Source organism: Artemia franciscana, chromosome 18 (assembly GCF_032884065.1).
Source record: "Artemia franciscana chromosome 18, ASM3288406v1, whole genome shotgun sequence".
NCBI lineage: Eukaryota > Metazoa > Arthropoda > Branchiopoda > Anostraca > Artemiidae > Artemia > Artemia franciscana.
Window position 1 is genome coordinate 20471664 of NC_088880.1, and position 20863 is coordinate 20492526.

The following is a 20863-nucleotide window of genomic DNA, read 5'->3' on the forward strand; positions in this document are numbered from 1 at the left end:
AGAATAACAGCTTTAAATATGTATTGAGAGTACAGAAAAACTTTAGTTCTAACGGTTTCTCAAACTTGAATATTGGCTTTTGAATTTTGGTCCTTTGAATATTTACTACATACTAGCTATGACCAAACTAAGCAAGAACAAGTTGAGAAGTTCGACAAAAAGCATAGACTTAGGACCCAGAATCAATATAAAGTAAGAAAAATTATCTAAGTTATTAATATCCCAATGTAATCGCTAGTACCAATTTTATAGCCTTCCGGACATCAACTTCGGTTTTTTACTGAGTAAATTCTTCTCCCCTGTGCTCCCAATTCGAGTAACATTAGAATTCCCTATGTTACTAGTATCAGCTTGCTTATCCATGGTGTCCCATTCTCATCTTATACCTCCGACAATCGGTCAGCCAGTAAGTTGCCTGCCAGTTCAGTAGCCCATGCAATGGATCAATCTTCATTTTGTTATGCCATTATTAGACTTCACTTAACATACACAAAAGATTCCAGAAGTCATGGCACTACACGGAAGAAATATCAATAACCATATTCTTTGTGAGAAATTCTCTATTTGAAATTCCTTGAGTTGATAAACTATTTTATATATCATGGAGATCTGGAGCAAGGAAAATCGGGTTTTTTATTGTTTATAAATATTTTTTTTTGCAGCAAACAGAGCTGGAAGGTGACCTTGAGGAACAGTGCCTCACGAGGAAATTGTAGCCTAAATAGCGACGAAGACCACACTGCCTTTCCATATCAAACAAACATAACTTAGAAACAATAGGGAAATTTTATCAAGACAGTGATGTAGGTTAGATTTTTCTAACCCTGATGAAATTAGGTCTTGTCACATAAATACTCTTTATGACAGCCAAAAAAAGGTTAAGTCCTAACCTCCGCAAAGACCTGTCTATTCTAATAGCCAAAGCAGACAAAAGCAATTCAGTTGTTGTCATGGATACGAAACAAAAAGCTTCTACCTTGATAAAAGCGTATTTGAGGAGTCTCGAGCTGTTTTTTGAAATTCCCAAAATTTCTTTTCAAAATAGATTTTTTCTATTAGATTAATCGAATTAATAGTCACCATTCCTGAATTGATTTCAGCAACAATTTTTCTTGCTATGCTTTTATTTCAAAACGTGCTTTTAGACTTTTGGCTGCTATAGGCTGTGTTTGGCTCTTTACTAGGTTGTAAAAGGGGGGCATTAAGGGGGAATTGTAAACCTCTGGTTATTGTTTTTCGGCCAGGTAGAAGGACTCATTTACAAATAACGCGTAGGTATGATCAAAAGTTTTAAAATCGGCAAATAAACATCTTTCCACGAGGTTGCAGTAGCTACTTCTGATAGTCAGCACATGGTCTGTGAAACCTACTAAAGGACTTGGAGCCGTAGTATATAAGAGGGAGATTTTGAAAATCAGGTTCAAGGTTTTTGACATTCGGGAATATGTCAAATATGAATATAACCCTTCATCTAGTGTTAAATCACAGTGTGTTAAATCAGCAATTTCAACTTAATTGAGGAATCCTGGCTTGAATTCAGTTCCTTAATCCTATTTATCCTTCACAGTGGTTAAAATAAAACTTTCTTTTATTCTACAATAATGTTGATGTGTCTTCTAACCGCAGATTTTGTTGCATAAGAATTTCTTTTACAATGCAATAAGATTCCAGCTGTCACTTGTCTCATGCCTTTTGCTTTAGCCGTTTGGACTCATCTTTCATCTAGTATAATTTCGCATGCGTCATATATACAAAAAACAGTACGACCGCCCAAGGAGCTTAACGATATAATTTATTGCTCATTAAGTGCTCAAGAATGTGTGCCATTCACTTTTGCAAAATTAAGGCTTAAAACTGATTTTCCCAATCTCTTAACCTATTTAGATAGTTTTTTTTTCAGGTAAACAATGTCATTATACCAATTTTCAAAAGAAATAAATGCAGAGATGTTTTCGAGGAAAAAGCAAAAATAACACTATTGATGATTACTATACGAAATAACTGTGATAGGTATGGGGAAATTTCACGGTAGAAATGTTATTGATTAATTCACCCTTTATGAGTTTAGTTGGGCCTTGCGGGTTCAGGAGAGGACTTTTCTTTTGGATCCATCAGTATTCATATATTGTTGATGATTACTATGTTAAATATTTGCGACAGGTATAAGAAAATTTCATACCTCCTATTCACATAGAAAATTTCATAGAAATTTGCATAGTGCTTAATTAGTACATTCTTTAAGAGTTTTACTTGGGCTTCTGGAGATTTTGGAGGAGCCCCTTTCCATAGCAACCATATAATTGGATATGCCTATTACGCTGAAGGGTCGCGGAGAGTCGGGAAATTTGGCGATAAAAGCGTCTGGGCTTATTGTTCAGATGAATAAACTTAGTTAAATGCAGTGTTAAAATAATAAACATGCCACGGCGCAGTACTACTGTATCTATAACCGGAAAGCTCAATGATTTATAATTTTCTATTACTCTAAATCAGTTGGCTACATCAGAATCTTCATTCGATAGCTTTTTTGTCATCATTTGCGAAAAAACTGTCATTTTGCACCACACAAAAGCCAAAAATATCACTTTTCTGTGGCAGTGTCTCTTTTGCTACTTAAAATGATCAACAGAACTTTTCATGTATTTCTAAAGAGACTTCTTTTAATGTTGAAGGACCATTGATTTGACCAGTCCACCCTGCCCTTTTTAAGTGACCAAACAATTTGAAGGGCACCTAGGCCCCCTCCCCCACACATTTTCCCCCAAAGTCACTGGATCAAAATTTCGAGATAGCCATTCTGTTCAACTTAGTCAAAACTAATTAATAACTATGGAATTAATGAGCAGCAACAAAAATTAAAACGAACATAAAATATTACGTGTATAAGGGGGTTTGTCTCTTCCACAATATCCACAATACCTTGCTCTTTACGCTAAAGTATTTCTAGTAATTTCAAATATTTATTCTACGGTCTTTATGATTCAGGGGTCATTCTTAAAGATTTGGGAAAAAATTCGAGCTTTAGTGTAAAGAGCGATGTATTGACGAGGGGTCGAACCCCCTCATACCCGTAATAAAAATACACAAATATAGAAGCTCGTTAAGTAAGTTAATTCGTAAAGTACGTAGGTTTATTCTAACAAAAACGTTCGTAAAAAAATTAAAAATCTAGTTGCATCTTTAAGTAACCAAAAATTGGAGGGCAACTAGGCCTCCTCCCCCACCCCTTTTTTTTATCAAAATCGTCCGATCAAAACTATGAGAAAGCCATTTAGCAAAAAAATAATATGCAAATTTCTTTTTATTTATTCATGTGCGGTGAGCCAAAATCAAAACATGCATTAATTCAAAAACGTTCGAAAATTCAATAACAAAACAAGTTTTTTTTAACTGCGAGTAAGGAGAGGCATTAAATATTGAAACGAACAGAAATTATTCCGTATATGAAAGGGGTTGTCCTCTCCTCAACGCCTCGCTCTTTACGCTAAAGTTTTTAATTGTTTTAAAAAGTAGATTTGTGACAGAGTCAAACTTTAGCGTAAAGAGCGGGGTGTTGAGGAGGGGACAACCCCTTTCATATACGGAATAATTTCTATTCGTTTTAAGTTTTAATGTCGCTCCTTACTTGCAGTTAAAAAACTTGTTTTATTATTTAATTCAATATTAAAAATCAAAAGTAAAACTAAACTATGACAACTCTATAAGTAACTAAATTCTTGATTAGTCTCCTTTGTACTAGATGTGAAAAACATTGCTATAATTTTTATTTATACATAATTAATTTCAGATTGGATTCTAGGATCCTTTATTTGCAAAACAGTCGCATATATACAAGGAGTCTCAGTGGCTGTTTCAGTACATACCCTGGTGGCAATATCATTAGAAAGGTGTATAGCTGTCATATGGCCTTTATGTAATTACTTTAGGAAGAGGCACGCCTTTTGTGTTATATTTCTCCTGTGGACTATTAGCATTTCAATGACCCTTCCATACGCTTTGTTTTTTAAAATAGTCAGAGAAGAAAAAGAAGAAGACGCTCTTGTGGTAAATAATAAATTTGAATATCATAAACTTTTTGTGGGCGGAGTATTTGTTCCTTTTGTCTAAGGACTCTTTTGAAAACGACATAACTTAGTTTTATCCCTTATTGTCTCTCTCCCTACCTCTCTTTCTCTTTACCATTCTTTCTATTTTTCTTTTCAAGAACTATCTCAAGCAAATCATTTTATGTAGCAGAAGAAGTAATTCGGATATCTGAAATTTTGTTGTGGACGAAGTCTTTGTTCCTTTTATCTGAGGACTCTTTGAAAAACGACTTTGCATAATTTTATCCCTTACTGACTCTCTCCCTCTCTCTTTCTCTTTTCCATTCTTTCCATTTTTCTTTTCTTGTATATTGTGCAGAAGAAGTAAACATTATTAATTGATGTAATTTTTTTTCTTGTCTTTTTTTAACTGTGACTAATGGGCAGTAGCTCAGTAGAGGTAATTTACGACATTCATCTGAGTAGTAAAATTTCTTTTCCGTTTAGAAAAAATACAGTATAAAAAATACAAAAATACAGAGTTCATTCTCGTCCTAGCCTAGTAAAGTGACGCAAAAAATAAACAAATTTAAAATAAAAAATGGGAAAATAATAAAAAATAAAAAATAGTTAAAAATAAAAAATAAACAAATAAACATACTCTGTCTTGACTTTTAAGATAAAAGTTGTTCAGAGGCATGTAATTTGAGACCCGTGTAGAATATGAAACTATATCTTTGAGACCTGAGAATCTTTTTTATATTGTTAAAATATTATTCTGGAAATAGAAGCCTCAAATGTCAATTCTTATTTACCCTAATTCTATGTTTGAACACGGAACTATGTTTTTGAGGCCTGAGAAACTAGGTTTATACATTTTAAAAATAAAATTCCGGAAAGGTTAATCTAGAAGTCCCAAATACTAATTTTTGAAAAAATTTATTAGTTTTAGTCAGATTTTCTAAAATTCTTAACTCTTGCTAAAGAGTATTATAAGGCAACTTAGAGGTAGATGGTGGTACCTCATACGTTCACGTCTCAAGCGGCTTTCTAGCATTATTTGGTCTCAAGTATAAGTACCTAACTCCTTGTATCATGACTTAAATATGTTAGGCTTGTTGTGTGATCCCCCTATGTAAAAAAGATGCAAGATATCATATTTGAAGTGGTTCCAAAAAATTGAGCTTTGTATTAGAGCATACAAATGCTAATACAAAGGCAGAAACCTTTCCAACATATTTTATTTATTAGCATGGACTTTCATATTTCTTGTACCTTTATTCATTTAAGTGGGTGGGAGGGGAGTGGTATGGCCAGCTTGTCTTAATGCAATAAGTAACAGTTAAGGATGCCAGAAAAATAACTTTTTGCAAAAGTCTTGCGGGCTTAGTGACTATCTCCCCCTCCCCGAAATACAAAATTTTGGGTGCTTTATATTTTTCTTTCGCATTAATTCATGATGAAAAATGCTAGGACTAGACAAGATGTGGCAATACTGGTAAACATAATATATCCGTTTTAGAAGGCCATAGCTTCCAATACAAACAAATAGAACAATTACAGTTTCAGATGGGGAATGAGGTGTGAAAAGAGATGACGTTTCATATGAAGCTTTACACTCTCCCCTCTTTATTTAGTTTTCACTCATTTCCAAGTATTACCTCCTTACAATATTCAACGCTCTTTCATGGGTGCCATTGGCCCCAAAGATAAATACCAGTCAATTATTTTTTCGTAGGATATATTCAAAAGCTTGTTGTGTAAGTTTCCTACCTACCAATTCAAGCAGCACCACTTCAAAATCTTTATGTACTACCACGGATTTTTAGGCGTTAGGTGAATCCCCCTCTTCCCGAAAATTACCCCTGGAAATTTCCTTTCTGTTGAAAATTTACCCCTGGAAATTCCTTTCCCGGAAAATTTCTCCCGTAAAAATTTCCCCATATCTAAAATTTTAGAAGCTAGTAAGAAAGTATGACAAATAAAAATAATCAAGAAGAGACGAAATTTGAAATATTTTAGAAGTATTCGAAAATATAGGCAGAATATGTGGTGTGGAATATTCTATAGTGCTTGTTTTATACATTTTCATTTTATTTTTGTTCTTTTTTTATGTTTTTGGTGTTTGGGCTATCATAGAAGGGCAGAGTAAAGGTTATTTCTGGGGTTTGGGGAGGGTATCAACCCCAAAAGTAACCTTATTAGACATTTAAAAGTTTTTGGACGAATCTGACATCCAAAATTTTAATCCGATAAACACTAGAACTTTTAATTTATAATCGAGTGAACCCTCACCCAAGTTTCCAGGATGGGCCTTTCAAGGTTTTCTGGGCACTTTTTCAGCCCTCTTTTGGGCTGTATTTTGAGCCATCTTTTTTTATATGTTTTCTTTCTTAACTGGGTTCCTATTAGTCCAAAATTTCATGGAAGTTTCAGACCGATCAAAAACATTTGACCCTTTTTTAGTCCCTTTTGTTAGAGGAGAGTTCAAGTTTAAAGGGATCAATCCTGTGAATGTATCTTTGTGTATATTAGTCGGCTTTGCCCGAAGACTTACGAATGAAAGTTTCAAATTCATCAAAAGAAAAAAAAGTTTTGTGGCTCCTTTTCCGCTGTCTAATCCCACCCTCTTTCCACAGCAAAATTTTTATGATCTTTCTGATTAACAAAATAATCCCAAGCTTACACGCCACTGGAATCCCAACATCAAACATACCTCCCATTTTGCCATTACAAAATCAACGTGTAAGGAACTGATAGTCCGCATTAGGATTCTTAGGGTTCCTAGGGGTTCTTATGTCATCGATATTTCAGTACATTTTATGCGTCTACAAATGCATTGAAACGTTGTATATAAATAGGAAAAGAATAATTTTACCATTTAAAGTCGCTGAAAGCAAAGATACTGACAGAACTGCCCCCCTTCCAGTTCCTGGTGAGGCTCATGATGTCCCATTTTGACTTTTTCGTGTCTGTGCCAGCTGTCCTATAAATTTAATATTTTATGCTACATAAAAAAGATAGTCTCAATAGAGGGGACACTATTACACCCCCCATCACCAATAATAAAGGTGTTCAACTCATGTTATATTTATCTCAAGGCCCAATAGATGTTTGGACGTTTCGACTTTAAAATGCACTTTTTGGGGTGTCTATCCCGCACCCCCACCTACAAAATAGTCTGCAACTTCTCTTTCACAATAGCTAATACTCGAACACAACATCGCATATAATTTTATGGAATTCGAAATAAATAAGTTTAGTCAAATGAAACTTTAAATAAATATCAGAAATATTTTTCTAAAATAAAAAGGGAGATATCACCCTTCAACACCTGAACTCCCCCTCCATAACCGTCCTATAATTATCTGAAGGTTCATTGAGATTTATACTTTGAATTGAAACTTTCAGGGAATGTTGAACAAAACCTAAAAACATATTATATGTGCTTCGAGGTTGCTAAATAGGCACATCTGTAATGATAAGTGTTGTACATATGGTGAGGGGACTTCTCCTCAAATGTTTCCACTTGTCGGCAAAACAATTTAGTTGATAAAATAGTGGCTCATAGTGCCACTTTTTATTGACTCAAATTTACATATTAATAAAATAGTCACGTTAAAATAAGTGACGTAAAGTCAATGATAGATGATTGGTCTCACTCTGTAAAATAAAATAAGTAACTTTAAGAGCAATTTCACCCAAATCATTCGATTAAAATGATCTGCCAGTTGGTAAAACCTAGTGCCTCTCACCCCCACACCCCGCGAAAATTTAGGCTAGTGAAGCTTCTGTCTATAATTTTTCAAGAACAATTAAGGCTGTCAACTTGAAAATTTAGGAGTTTATTTGATTTTTTTGGGAGGGTGTGTTTAACTGACTCAAAAGACATTATTTGTATTGAGGTTGTCAAAATGGCGCATCTGCACGGACAGCTAAATTTTTAGGAAATGTTGAGGGTATTTAACAGAGGGGATTGAAGGAGCAGGGGCGTATCCAATCTTCTCAAGGCAGCGGCAGCTAAAAGTTGTTCGATCTACCTAAACATTTTGGACTTGAGACCCCAATGGGACTTACAAATTATTTTTGTAAGTATTAGAGCAAATACTTAGAGTACAATTAGAGTATTTGTAAGTAGTAGAGCAAAGTATTTTTGTTGTTGTATGCTTAGCGGAGGGGAATGTTTTTCCTACAGATTTGTTTTATCAAAACACATTGACAATCCCTTTAGTTACAGAATTGTTGGTGACTGAATGGCATATGTCATACTTGCCACTCTTGAACTTTTGCTTCCAATAAATGGATCATTTTTGAACTTGAACCTTCACATGACTAGTAGTTGACTAGTTGACTAGTAGTGACTGGTAGCTGTAGATTATACATTATGAATATGACGAGTCCCCATAATACCCACTGTTTTAGTTGTGAACATTCAAGAAATAGATACGTGCAGTATAACAATGAACATTGCATGGTTACATGTCTCCCTCCATGGCCCCGATGTCGGCCCCAACTTTTTTTTTGAACATGAAGATTTATTGAAATTTTAATAATAAAAAAAACAAAATAAAAAATAAAAATAATAAATGATTGTTGCTTGAAATAAGATGAGGAAATATACCATGATGTTGTTCAGCATGTATTGTTTCTTGAAATAAGATGGAAATAAGGAAATGCATTGTTCGAAATACAAAATACTTTCTTTTAAATGTTTTGCTGCTTGAAATAAGTTAAGGAAATATGCAATGGTGTTACTAAAATGTATTGTTACTCGAAATAAGATGGAAATAAGCAAGTACATTATACAAAACATTAAATATTTTTATCAAAATATTTTGATGATCGAAATAAGATTAGGAAATTTGCGATGGTGTTGCTGAAAATGTATTGTTTCTTGAAATAAGATGAGGAAATATACGATGGTGTTGCTCAAAATATACAATTTTCTATAAATAAGATCGGAAATAAGCAATGGGATTATTTAAAAGTTCATATATTCTCTTCTAAATGTTTGCTAAATCATTCTAAATAATTCTCTTCTAAATCATGGGAGCTGACCCTTGGCCCTCCCTCCATGGCTGGAAGCTCCCCCCAAAATAACTTATTAGCAGTATTTTGTTCCAAAAATCCTGGGAGCTGACCCCTGGGGCTCCCTCCCTGGTCCTACGCCCGATCCAGAAAAAAAATATTAAAGGCACTTTATTCTAAGAACCATGTGAGCTGATCTCTGGCACTTCCTCCATGGCTCGACCCCCTCCCAATGAAAAATCATGGGAGCTGACCTGGTCCTCCCTGTATTTCCGAACCCCCCTCCCCTCAAAAAAATATTAAAGATATTACTAACCTAAGCGTGTTTTGTGTAGCAAAATCTGTTGATTTGAAACTTCAGTGAATTTTGGGAGGGGGTAATTGCAATTGGAGATAAGAGTTTTGGGGTTTAGGGAGGTGAAACTTTTTTTGCCTTCTAGACCTACAAAAGTATAAGCACTATCGGAAATAAGGTAATATGTTTCTAATAAAAAACAAACTTTTTTACCTTTTCGGAAATGCTAAATTGGGGGTATGTCGTGAAAAAATTATTCAATTGACTTGAATCGGTTTCATTTGGATCATGCGGACGTTAAGTAGTCTTCTTTGTCCACCAATTGAGGTGAGAGGGGGGAGGGTAGGGAGGAACTGTAAGATTTTGCCCGTTTAGGCCTGATTCAAATGTGCTGTTTTTTTTTGAAAGACAGAACCCAGTACTTTGGAAAACAATAAACATCAAAGAAAGTTTTTTAAAAATATGGGGTAGATAGGACCCAATAATTAGGTTGTGTAAGGGTAATAATTATTTGTTTTGTATCTTATTAAGACATATTACCCTAGCTATTAATTGCGTATTTACTATTGTAAGGATCATGGGCAAAATTATAAGCTTATCTCCAATAAGCCACCCCCCCCCTCATGTTTTCCTTTCCACTGCTTACTCCCTAAATTCCCTTAAGGTTTCCAACATATAGCCGATGCTGTTCCCTAGATATTGCTGGCATGCTATTTTGATAACCTGGCAACACAGTAACAAATACGTAAAAAGAGCCGAAACTCCTTTATGCATGAGCAAGGCTTTCCCATCCTCAATCCTCATTTTATATTGAGGCCCAACTTTTGTTCAAAAACGAATGCTCATTTACACCGATCATTGGAGGTACAATGAACTTTGGAGGTCAAATCTCAAGAACGAAAGAGCTCATCGATGTCCATTTGCTTAAACAATAAAATTTTCAGCTCGAAGGCTGTATAAAGCAATTAGTAACCAATTAAATTAAAGCAATTACCAATTAATTACGTTTGTTCCGCTCATAAATACTTCCACACATTAGAATTTTGTCTTAAAGAGTTGAAGGTTGTGAAGATGACAGCCTCCGTATCATACGAAACAACTTCTACCGCTCTGTTTTAAAGTTGCTCATTCACTTGGCAAAAAATATTTTCTTTTTAAATTCAATTTCATGACCCTGACACATTGTATTAGGTGTATTTGCTAATAATTTTTTTCCTTGATTTTCCTTTAATTTGATTCTGTCCTTGTTTCGTCACCAATACCTATTCAACTTGCTAACTGGTCTCTCTGAGAGCATAGTCATAATTGCTTGCGCTTTTAATCTCTGTTTTCATTTTGTTTCTCTTTTTATATCTGTCACAATTGTAATTATTTAGCAACAAGTGTCGGTCACAGAAACTTTCCCCTGAGATCCGGAAAATGTTCATTTTGATTCTAATATTGAGGAAAAATCACAAATTAATAGACAGGCAAAAAACCCGTCATTGATGAAAGATGGATTGACAAAATACAAATCTTAGGAGATTTCTTGAAAGGTGACCAAGGCAGAACCTTTAAAGAGCGGGAGCTGAGGAGGAATGCTCAGCTATGTGGAGGTAGAGGATGGAGGAGGAATAGTTACACTGATTAAATTATCAGTCAATCTCACTAAGACATTGTTGGGCTGTTTACCATGCCTGGACTAGTAAGGCTTTAATGTGGCAGCTGAAATCCCCAGAAACTGTCAGACAAAAACACAATTTCACAGTATGTTATTTTTAGACATATGGGCAAAATATCGGAATTGCAAATGAGAAAACACTGATGAACCCAGGAAGGAATGCTTGTCTCTAGCTTAACAATTTTTCTAAAGAATAACTCAGATTATTGCTTTAGAGGAAAATAGAGATTTGCTTTTTCACCAAATTGGCAAATTTTTCCCCTCAGGATTACTCTTAAAAAAAAACTGTCACAGACAAATTTACTTCAGAGTAAACTTCTTTAAAAAAAAGGGGAATTTTTCTGAAGAAATTGAAAAACAACACTACAACATCAAAAAACACAAGTTGTTAAATGCTACATGGAGGGGGTGGTCACGACCGAAACTCACCCCTCTTTACCCTAAATGCTAAAAATTCATGGGTAGTAAGGAGATGGAAGGCGCCTAATATATGCATTATTTCGATATATAACTTTACCCTTCCCTTTTATTAAAAAGAGAAAACACACTTCAGTCCGTTTTTGTATATCATATTTGGGGGTATACTACAGATGAAAGGTTCTTCTCTCTGTATATTCGCTCTTAACGCTAGTGAATATGCTAAAAATATTAATCTCATCTTTCATTTGACACTCAAAACAGTCCTGCGATAAAAGGAGCACTGTCACAAGTGTCTATTTTGCATGCTTATTTGAAATATATTTCTTCCAAATGAAGGAAGGTAAGTGGGTAAATCCATATAGACGCAAAACTCCCCTCATGAAAGTTATCAAAATGGCCTATCTATGCACTTTTTGAGAGTTCATGTACTCCATTCTCCTCGTAGCTAATGTGTATCTACGAAATGATACGCAACTCTTTGTACTGCAGCGTTAATATTGTAGGGTCTATGACAACCATTTCTTTTATACGGACTGTATATTTTGGGATGGATGCTCCATCCCGTGGTAGCATGACGCCTGGAAGCTAAAAAGTTTTTTTTAACTATAACCTAAGATCAACCTCCAGATTTGTCATTGATGGCATTTCGGGTTTAGTTGAACCAAACTTGTTGGTTTGTATCACGAAATGGCAGAAATCACTACTTTACAGTGGCTGAATCCCCTGGCAAAAAAAAAACACATAAACAAACAAAGCAAAAACAAAAAACCATTAAGCGCTTACCCTTGACTGTCCTTCTCAGAAAAATATAAATCCTTCGTAATATATAAAAAATAACGATTTAACTCCGCCTACTCAGCATAGAAAATATGGGAATATCGACACACGTGAACCAAAGCATCAAAAACCCGTCCCAATCATGGTTACAGATTAACCTTAATAGCAAAGGTTATTTTAAAAACAAATCTACACAAACTTCCAAAAAGCCTGCAACCACTCAAAAGTGGAGTCGGATCCAAACGGAGATTACACCATTGCAATTGCCATTGCTGAAAAACAAACAGGAGACTTACAGTCTCCCACCTTAAACAACAATTTCTTCACAATTAGCAGGACACTGGAGCATCATATAGAGTCTTTTAAGGGCTCATTTGAAAGGAAGTTGCGATATCTAGTGGCTTTGTAATTAACAAAAGATAATACTCAAATAAAATGCAGTTTTTGACATAAAGCTGCATCTTTTTATACAAGATTATATAACACACACATCTCTTGACAAGGAATATGGTATCCTACATCTATATTGCATATATATACCATGTATACGATACCATATTTAATAAAAACCGTTAACAGAATCCCTCTGGTTTGTTTTTTACTGGGCTCCAGCAAATCATGATTACAGTGACAGCAAACTACAGAAGAGTGTAACCTTATATAAGTGAGGTTCTCAGAAGTCATAATTCTCTGGTAAAGTAGCTGGGCACATGCCCCTTCTGGAATTTGGCTCCTGTGTATTTACTACTTCTCCACCCCCACCCCCTCAGAGTCACAAGCCATGACTCTGAGAGTATTTTAGACACTTTAAATGCTTATCACATTTACCATGAAAGAAATTAGATCCCGAATGAGATTCCATTCGTTGGAAAAATAGAATACATTTAAAAAAAGAAGAAACCTACCGCGGAGTGATGGTCAATAATGGCGCTGCCCAATCAAAAGTTTTCCTTAGAATAATATGATTTTGCTACGGAGAAAAATATTTAACAACTAGTACTCTTTTTGGTTATTGACTGGAGGTTGTAATGATTATGAGGGTAACTCTGTAATTGTCACGTCCCCTGGGGATATTCTTGTGTCTAGAATTATTTAAAGCCTTGATGTACAGCTGAGGTTTTCCTACAGGAATGCAGAGAAGAATGGCCATCCCAAGAATCTGAGAATCTTTACTTTTTAATTGTTCACCTATCTATTTGTTATATCCTGCCAATGTTAATTATTGGAGTTTGTTATACCTTCATCGGGACAGTAATTTGCAGGAGAAGAACATTGGGCGAGACATCTAATGGCAGCTCGATTAACCAATCAAAGGTACGTATAAATTTAATTTCTTCGTGAAAAGGGTAAGTTTGTATAAGAGGTGCCTTTTTCAACAGTCGGAGGTCGTAACAAGAAGAGGAAAGCAGTAAAATACCCAGTTCTATTGAAGGCTCTTTAGCTGGCAAAGAGCCACCTCCCTCCACTTGCTTGATCCCCTGGCCCTCACCAAGGATAATTTACGGCCTTATGTATCCTCTCAATATAGTCTGAGGTCATCTCCTCCACTGTTATGCTATCTAATTTCAGCGATTCATCGATTTCCTTGCAGGCAACATGATGTGTTTCATTTCTATTTTATATTAGTATATATTTTTGAATCATCTAGCTTTTATGCTTCCAGTATTATTGTGTATCAATTTTCGAAATTTTAGTTTGAATAGTTTATCTACAGATCCACTTGAAAGACAAATAAACACACGCTTGATTTCATAGTAATAAGAGAGCTAGCTAAAGAGCCAACGATCCCCAAAAATGACTGTCTCATTGTGTTGCGGAGCAACACTACTGCTTTCGTAGTTTTTTTTTTTTTTTCACCGTGATCAGCGACCTGTAGCTCCGAAGTGGTAAGAGTTAAAAATTTTAGATTTTTCAGAGGGAAGGGAAACGTGAAACAGAGTAAAAAAGTTCCAGAGAAGTTCCTAAAATTTCTAACAGTTTTCCATAAAAAAATAAAACGGTTTTTTTCTTAGAAACTGTGCGTTCGATGTTTGGCGTCAAGTTAAGACGACCCTAGCTTCGGAAATAAACTTGTTAGAAATACAGTTATACTGAACTCATGTAGAACTTTCATTTGTCTCTTCGAGAACCGGAGCACAAAATTCCGTAGCTCTTACAGATATCCCGGAAATAATTCCGGAAAAGTCCATCTCGTTCCGATTTTTTTTTGGAATTTTCTCAAATTTTCGATTTTGATGTTTCTTATATTTTTATCGAGTAGTGCTATGAAAAGTATGCAAGAAGAAGTGAAGTGTTCTATATACCAAGTTGCTTCGTTCTCTAAGAAATAATTTCCGAAGTTTCGACGTTCTAGAGGTAACTTCTGTTCTGGACCAGCTAGAATTTTTTTTCCAACGCGGTTCGACAGGTCTCGATGTCCTAACAACTGAAGCTTACAATAGTTTCTCCGAAATAAAATTCCTTCTTTGGGTTTTTCTATTTGGAAGTTTTGTCATGCCCTCGGGGCAATTTAAATTTTTTGGTGAGTTTGGTTTGTTTTATATTTTCCTAGTTTAGACCATAAAAAGTTAAGCAGAAAACTATAAGACGTTATTTCCGTATCTCTTTCAGATTTCCTGGAAATAGCAACTGTGTCCCGTAGGGCACAGTTGCACGTGTTGCTCCGCAACTGTGCCCTAAGGAACAGGGCACAGTTGCTGCAACACTTCCCGTTGCACAGGCAATGGAGGTCTAGTTCCTTCATGTCTCGCAAATATAGCCTGAATCCCAAAATCTCCCGCAAAACCAAGCAGAAGTTGTAATCTGGAGAAGACCTCGTAGAAACCGCGGTAAATTCCTTACTGGAAAATGTAAAACCCCAGGGACCAATCTTCCCTTATTATAAACCAAACCGTAATTTGAAATTGTCCATGTTCGAGAAACGATACATAATTTGGCTAGAGTACAAGATTTCAAGAAAACTGATTGGAAATGAAATAACTATATAAAAGTAAACGAAGGAATCGCGCAAGGCTTCAAACAGTGATGGATCATCCGTTATAGTTCTCCCTCTCTCCATTACTGTTGTCCAGGTTTTTCTTCTTTCTGTTCTTCTTTCTCTCTATTCAAATTGTGGGTTACCATGGCTGCATTGCTTGGGTGCCTACCCAGAAGAAGAATATATACTGCTAAAAGTACCTCTAATATTGGAATATTACTTTTGAATTTTCACTTGAGAGTAAAAAAGAAACTTAGTTGTTGAAATAGTAGGTGATCCATTCTGTTGGAATGCCTACTGCTAGGCTGTCCTACTTACAAGCAACGTTAAGTACATCGTATAGTTGTAGGGTAGCACCTTTGGCCTAAACCTTCAGGAAAATCTCAATTGGAGTCGCTCTCAATAGTTAATATCAATTTCAGGTGTGGCCTAAAATTAATCTTATTTACGATGAATTTCATAAACGTATAATCTTATTTAATTATTTACGATGTATTTCGGAAAAACACGACGTGTCGAGGGGGAGGGGGTAGCTGCTCTCATATCCCTTTGACTCTACAAATCCAATGAGTCCCCTCCGAAGTATATACGACCACCCTTTCTATAAGGACCTTATTTGCCCCCAGGGCATAAGTTGCAACCCTTGCCCTGAGAGCTGTGGGGGCCAGGTCGTCTTCCTCAAAATTATGATTTTGCGATCTTTCGACTACAAAGAACTAATTCGCTATCTCCAAATTTTGATTGGACGTCTTTGGGAAAATGATGAGTGGGGGGAAGGGCTGGATGCTTTTGACTCTTAAAAAGAGCTCTAAAACTTCCAATTTCAAATCAAATGAGAACAATCTGAATTTTATATGACCGCCAATTCCATAAATCCCCCAGGATATAACTGATAAGTTATATAAAAATAAGAATATAAACTAAGTTATATCCCCCAGGATATAATTTACAACCTTATCCCCAGGGCACTGGGGGGTGGTGTCAACCCGAAAAGGCTTGTTATATAATATTTAGAATATTTTGAATAAAAGGAGATCTCAAAGTTTCTATTAGATGCATTGCAGAACAATACGGCATGTGTGTGTGTGTGGGGGGGGTAGCTGCCCTTCGATCACTTTGACTATTAAAATGGGCACTAGAGCTTCTGATTACCAACCCAATCAGTCCTTACGAAGTTTATATGGCCATGCTTTCTATAAAAACCTTGTATGGCCCAAGGCATAACTTACAATCCTTGCCCTAAGGGGTGGGAGGGGGAATTTCTTATCCTCAAAGACACAATTTCCGGGACTTTCAACTACGTTGAAAAAATTGATATCTCAAAATTTTGAATAGAGGTGTTTTAGGAAATGATGGGCGTTTTTCGTTGGGGGGGGGGGGCATTTGTACTCCGATCCATCTCGACTGATAACAAAGGCACTAGTTCTCTCAATTTCCAATCGAATGAGCCCTTTTTGAAGTTTCTGCAACAACGCTTTCTATAAAATCTTTAATGCCCCAAGGGCATAACTTACAACGCTTCTCCTGAAGGTTGGGCGGGTGGTCAGCTTCAAAGACACAATTTAAAAACTTTTAAACTACATTGAACAAAATAGCTATATTGAAACGTTGATCGGAAGTGTTCGGAGAAATGATGTGCATGGGGGGAGGCATTCACCCTCCTACTACTTTCAACTATCAAAAGAGGCACCAGCCCTCTCAATTTCCAATCAAATGAGCCATTTGAAGTTTCTACGACAACACTTTCTATAAAAACCATGCATACCCCAAGGCATAATTCACAACTTCGCCCTAAGGGTTCAGGGGGGAGGGGTTGTCATTCCCAAAGACATAATTTTCGGACCTTTCAACTACGTTGAACAAAAATGGCTATCTCAAAATTTTGATTGGATTTGTTTGGGGAAAGGGTTGGCGCGAAAAGGTGGTTAGTTGCCCTCCAGTCACTTTCGACTATTAAAAAGGGCACTAGCCGTTTCAATTTTCAATCAAATGAGCCCTTTTTGAAGTTTCTACGACAACACTTTTAATAAAAATCTTATATGCCCCCAGGATATAACTTACAACCCTTACCCTGAGGGCTGAGGGAATTTTTCATCCTCAAAGATATAATTTCTGGGCCATTCAACTACGTTGAACAAAATGGCTATCTCAAAATTTTAATTGAATGTGATTGGGGAAGGGGTGGGCTTGGGAGGGGGTAGTTGCCCTCTAATCACTTTCGACTATTAAAAAGGGCACTAGCCTTTTCAAATTCTAATCATATGAGCCTCTTTTGAAGTTTCTACGACAATTCCTTCGATACAAAGTGCCCTGGTCTAAGACAAAAAAAAAAAAGTAAATAATACATTGTGCTAACATCGTTCTTTACTTAGGCAGCGCTATTGCGCTGCCTATGATTGTCACCTGTCATGTTGATGCAATTTCATCAAAAATTGTCATGGGGTTGGCATGCTGCCTTGTTTGCAGCACGTTCTCCTACAAAGGGAACTTCTAACCATATGTTATTCAAGGTTACCTCAAGTGAGCAGTAACTTCTTACACAAATACAAAAGGGCACAAGTTCTGCAAATAAATCCATTAGAACAATCATGGCTACAGCAAAAGATGCAACCTAGTAAGAGCAAACCACGGTCTATAGGAACAGGAACCAAAATATAAAAAACGAGTTAAAAAAAAAAAACAGAAAAAAACTGCCCATTCAATGTTTTATAATAGCCTATTACAAATGTATTTGCTGAATAAAGATAGCTATGTTTTTGGTGATGACATGACCCTTTATAGTCCCTGGGGAAAGGGCTGTAAGTTACTCCGTTATGGTCCCACAAAAACCAATAGACTAAGTTGTATTATCAGTCGCCGTAGTTCAGTTACTAGAGCGTTCAACTAGGAATCAGCATGTCAGGAGTTTAAATTCTCAATTGGGTATTTTTTTTTTCCAAACATAGTTTTGTCTCTTATATAGGGTTATTTTTCTGATAATTTACCATTTATGGAAATGTGATTCACTTATTTTTTATACTTAACAATCATTTTTGTTCAAAAGGGAATGCCGGTCATCCAGTTTCATGGTTTACATCTATATTCCTTGTAGATCACTAAAAGCTCTTGCCAATCAGGGGTTGGAGAAGTGTAGGAATATGGTTCTGGAACGACTATAAGTTGTATGTTCAAAAAAGGATTAAGTATTATTATATTTACTTATTCATATTATTTCTTATTTTAAATTTTAATAGACAGGATAAAACTATTTGTCATAAATACAGAGAAATCATAGTACAAAAAACCTATTTACATTTGTTTTTTTTTCTGTGATATTTCTTTAATTGTCAGGTTGCTTTCCAACTTTTTCTTGTTTGTTGTTGTATTCAACACTTGCATGTCTGAAGTCTTTTAATGTTCATCAGGGGGCATTTTTAGTGAAATAAGTTAGACATACGAACATTTTACTTAAGTTTTAAGAACCTTAAAAATTCTCTTAGAAAAATAGTTAGTCTTTCCTAACTGTCAAGGTTGTCCACCTTCAAAAATCGTGTACACCATTTAGTGTAGCATGGATTTCTCGGTATTATTTGAAAAAACAATCATAAACTAAATGAAAAATAATTAGTTTTTTCAACTGAAGGTAAGGAGCGACATTAAAACTTAAAACAAACAGAAATTGTTCCGTATATGAAGGTACTGTCCCTCTGAAAAAGGATCATTGGAACGTTACTTCTATATTAAATTTGAATTAAAAACGGGCAACGATTAATTTAAAAATTTTTTTTTAACTTTTCAATGATTCATTGGCAGTGTTTAATTTCATTTTAAACTTAAATTATCATTTGACTTTATTCATACTTTTTATGAATGCATCTTTTGAGGTTTTTTTTTAAATAGTAACACAAAATCTCCAATAAAAAGGATGGCTCAACAATGAATTTGGGTCCACAAAGCCCCACCTCACCTCTGGTTTTAATATAGCAAAACCTTCTATCAAATCAGACAATATATTGTGCTTACTATCCTCTTTTAAATATTCACCAAGTAGAAAAAAAAACAATTAAAAATGACTGATTTGTTCAAATCACTTGTTTTTCAGGAAAACAGGATATTACCTTAATTGGAAGTGTTTATTTGTAACAGCAAGCATGTTGTCAGTAAACATGGAAAGGCTAGACTTAGGTCTTACATGCTAGCCACTTACATCAATCAACTCTTGTTGATTGAATCCACATGATATCCTAGTCTGAAAATGAGGCGACTTGGCTCAAGGACTTCAATATGAAAGCAGTACTATTAATAGTCACAGAGTTCCTTCGTTTAATACAATATTAACATACTTTGGGGGGAGGGAAAGAAGCCAAGAATAAATACTTGATTGCAACTTGCTCAGTATTAAAATGGCTTAATCAGCCGTTGAAGAACAACACACCTGCTAATTGTATTCTACGATTTTTCCTAAGTTGTTAGAATCAACTATACCATATTATCAAAAAAATTCCTCTTAAATTAAAGTAAACTCATGGATATCAAGTTAGTAAAGTGTGAAGTGCCTCCCGTGTATTTTTTCCACCCACTTTGCATGAAAGTTGAGGGATGAGAAACTTGGGAGGGAGCTCATTTAATTGAAAGGTAAAAAATTACCTGCAATTTTAAAGGGTAAAAAATACCTGTAGGGTAGCCATCCCCATAATTAATTAAAAAACAGAGTAAAAGAAAAAATTAACATAAAGTGAGTCAAACGCTGGGGATGGGGAGTCTGGTTACTTTTAATCAGCTGATACTTTATTGGTAGGTGAAAGCTGTGTCTCCTTTTTTTTCTAGGATAAGACATAATTATTATTTAACAGTACTGCAGTTGCGTATTCTAAATAATTCGCGATTTTGATTAATTCTAAGGTAATTAGTGTAAGGGTAGAGCATTCACGTCTATGTTGGGGTTTCTTTGTTGGATGTAACATTTTGGATGTAAGCCTTCCCATTGCCAATAAAATTAACTTAGGTAGCGTTACAGCAATGCCTTTTTAAACTTTTTAGGAAAACATTTCCTTCAGTGCAATATTTGCCTATATTTAATTTACATAGTTTTATCATATACTATTAGCAAGCAAATTTGTTATGAGTTCCTGACGATCAATAACTAAGATTTTGGGTTACAAATTTAATTTTAGGCAAAGATGAATTTTCAGCAACATTTTCTATTAGTCACAGTTTTGTGCAATAAGTTTGCATTAATCTTTTTATGAACATTTGAAAAGCTTTATGTTTTTTGGGCCTTCTGTAGGGCTGAAATCGTACTGACTCCCTCCAACGGACTCGCACTCTATTCAATCATTTTATTAAAGCATTTTTTCGTGTTCTATTTTCCTGTGACTATTAGTGTTTTTAAGTAAATGCATGTCCTGGTCAGCAACTGACCAAGGTTAGGGAGTACTTTGTAGAGAATTAAATAAAAAAATCAAGTTTTTTTAACTGAAAGTAAGGAGCGACATTAAAACTTAAAACGCACAGAAATTACTCCGTATATGAAAGGGGCTTTTCCTCCTCGACACCCTGCTCCTTACGCTAAAGTTTTTTATTGTTTTAAAAAGTAGAGTTGCGAGAAAGAATCAAACTTTAGCGCAAGGAGCGGGGTGTCGAGGAGGAAAAGCCCCTTTCATATACGGAGTAATTTCTGTTCGTTTTAAGTTTTAATGTCG

General features: G+C 35.4%; 1 protein-coding gene across 6 annotated transcripts in view; it reads left to right on the forward strand.

Annotated features, from left to right (window-relative positions):
* LOC136038735 (neuropeptide SIFamide receptor-like) overlaps window positions 1-20863 on the forward strand; it is a 73215-nt gene that overhangs the window by 28852 nt on the left and 23500 nt on the right. For 4 of the 6 annotated variants that reach the window (XR_010620281.1, XM_065722088.1, XM_065722090.1 and 1 more), the window contains exons 2-3: window positions 3788-4044; window positions 13334-13519. Coding sequence is in view for 5 of the 6 variants with exons in the window: in XM_065722088.1 (XP_065578160.1) it covers window positions 3788-4044; window positions 13334-13519 (443 nt within the window). In the remaining variant the exon portion in view is untranslated. The remainder of the gene's footprint in view (window positions 1-3787; window positions 4045-13333; window positions 13520-20863) is intronic. The other 2 variants (XM_065722089.1, XM_065722093.1) reach the window with 1 other exon arrangement.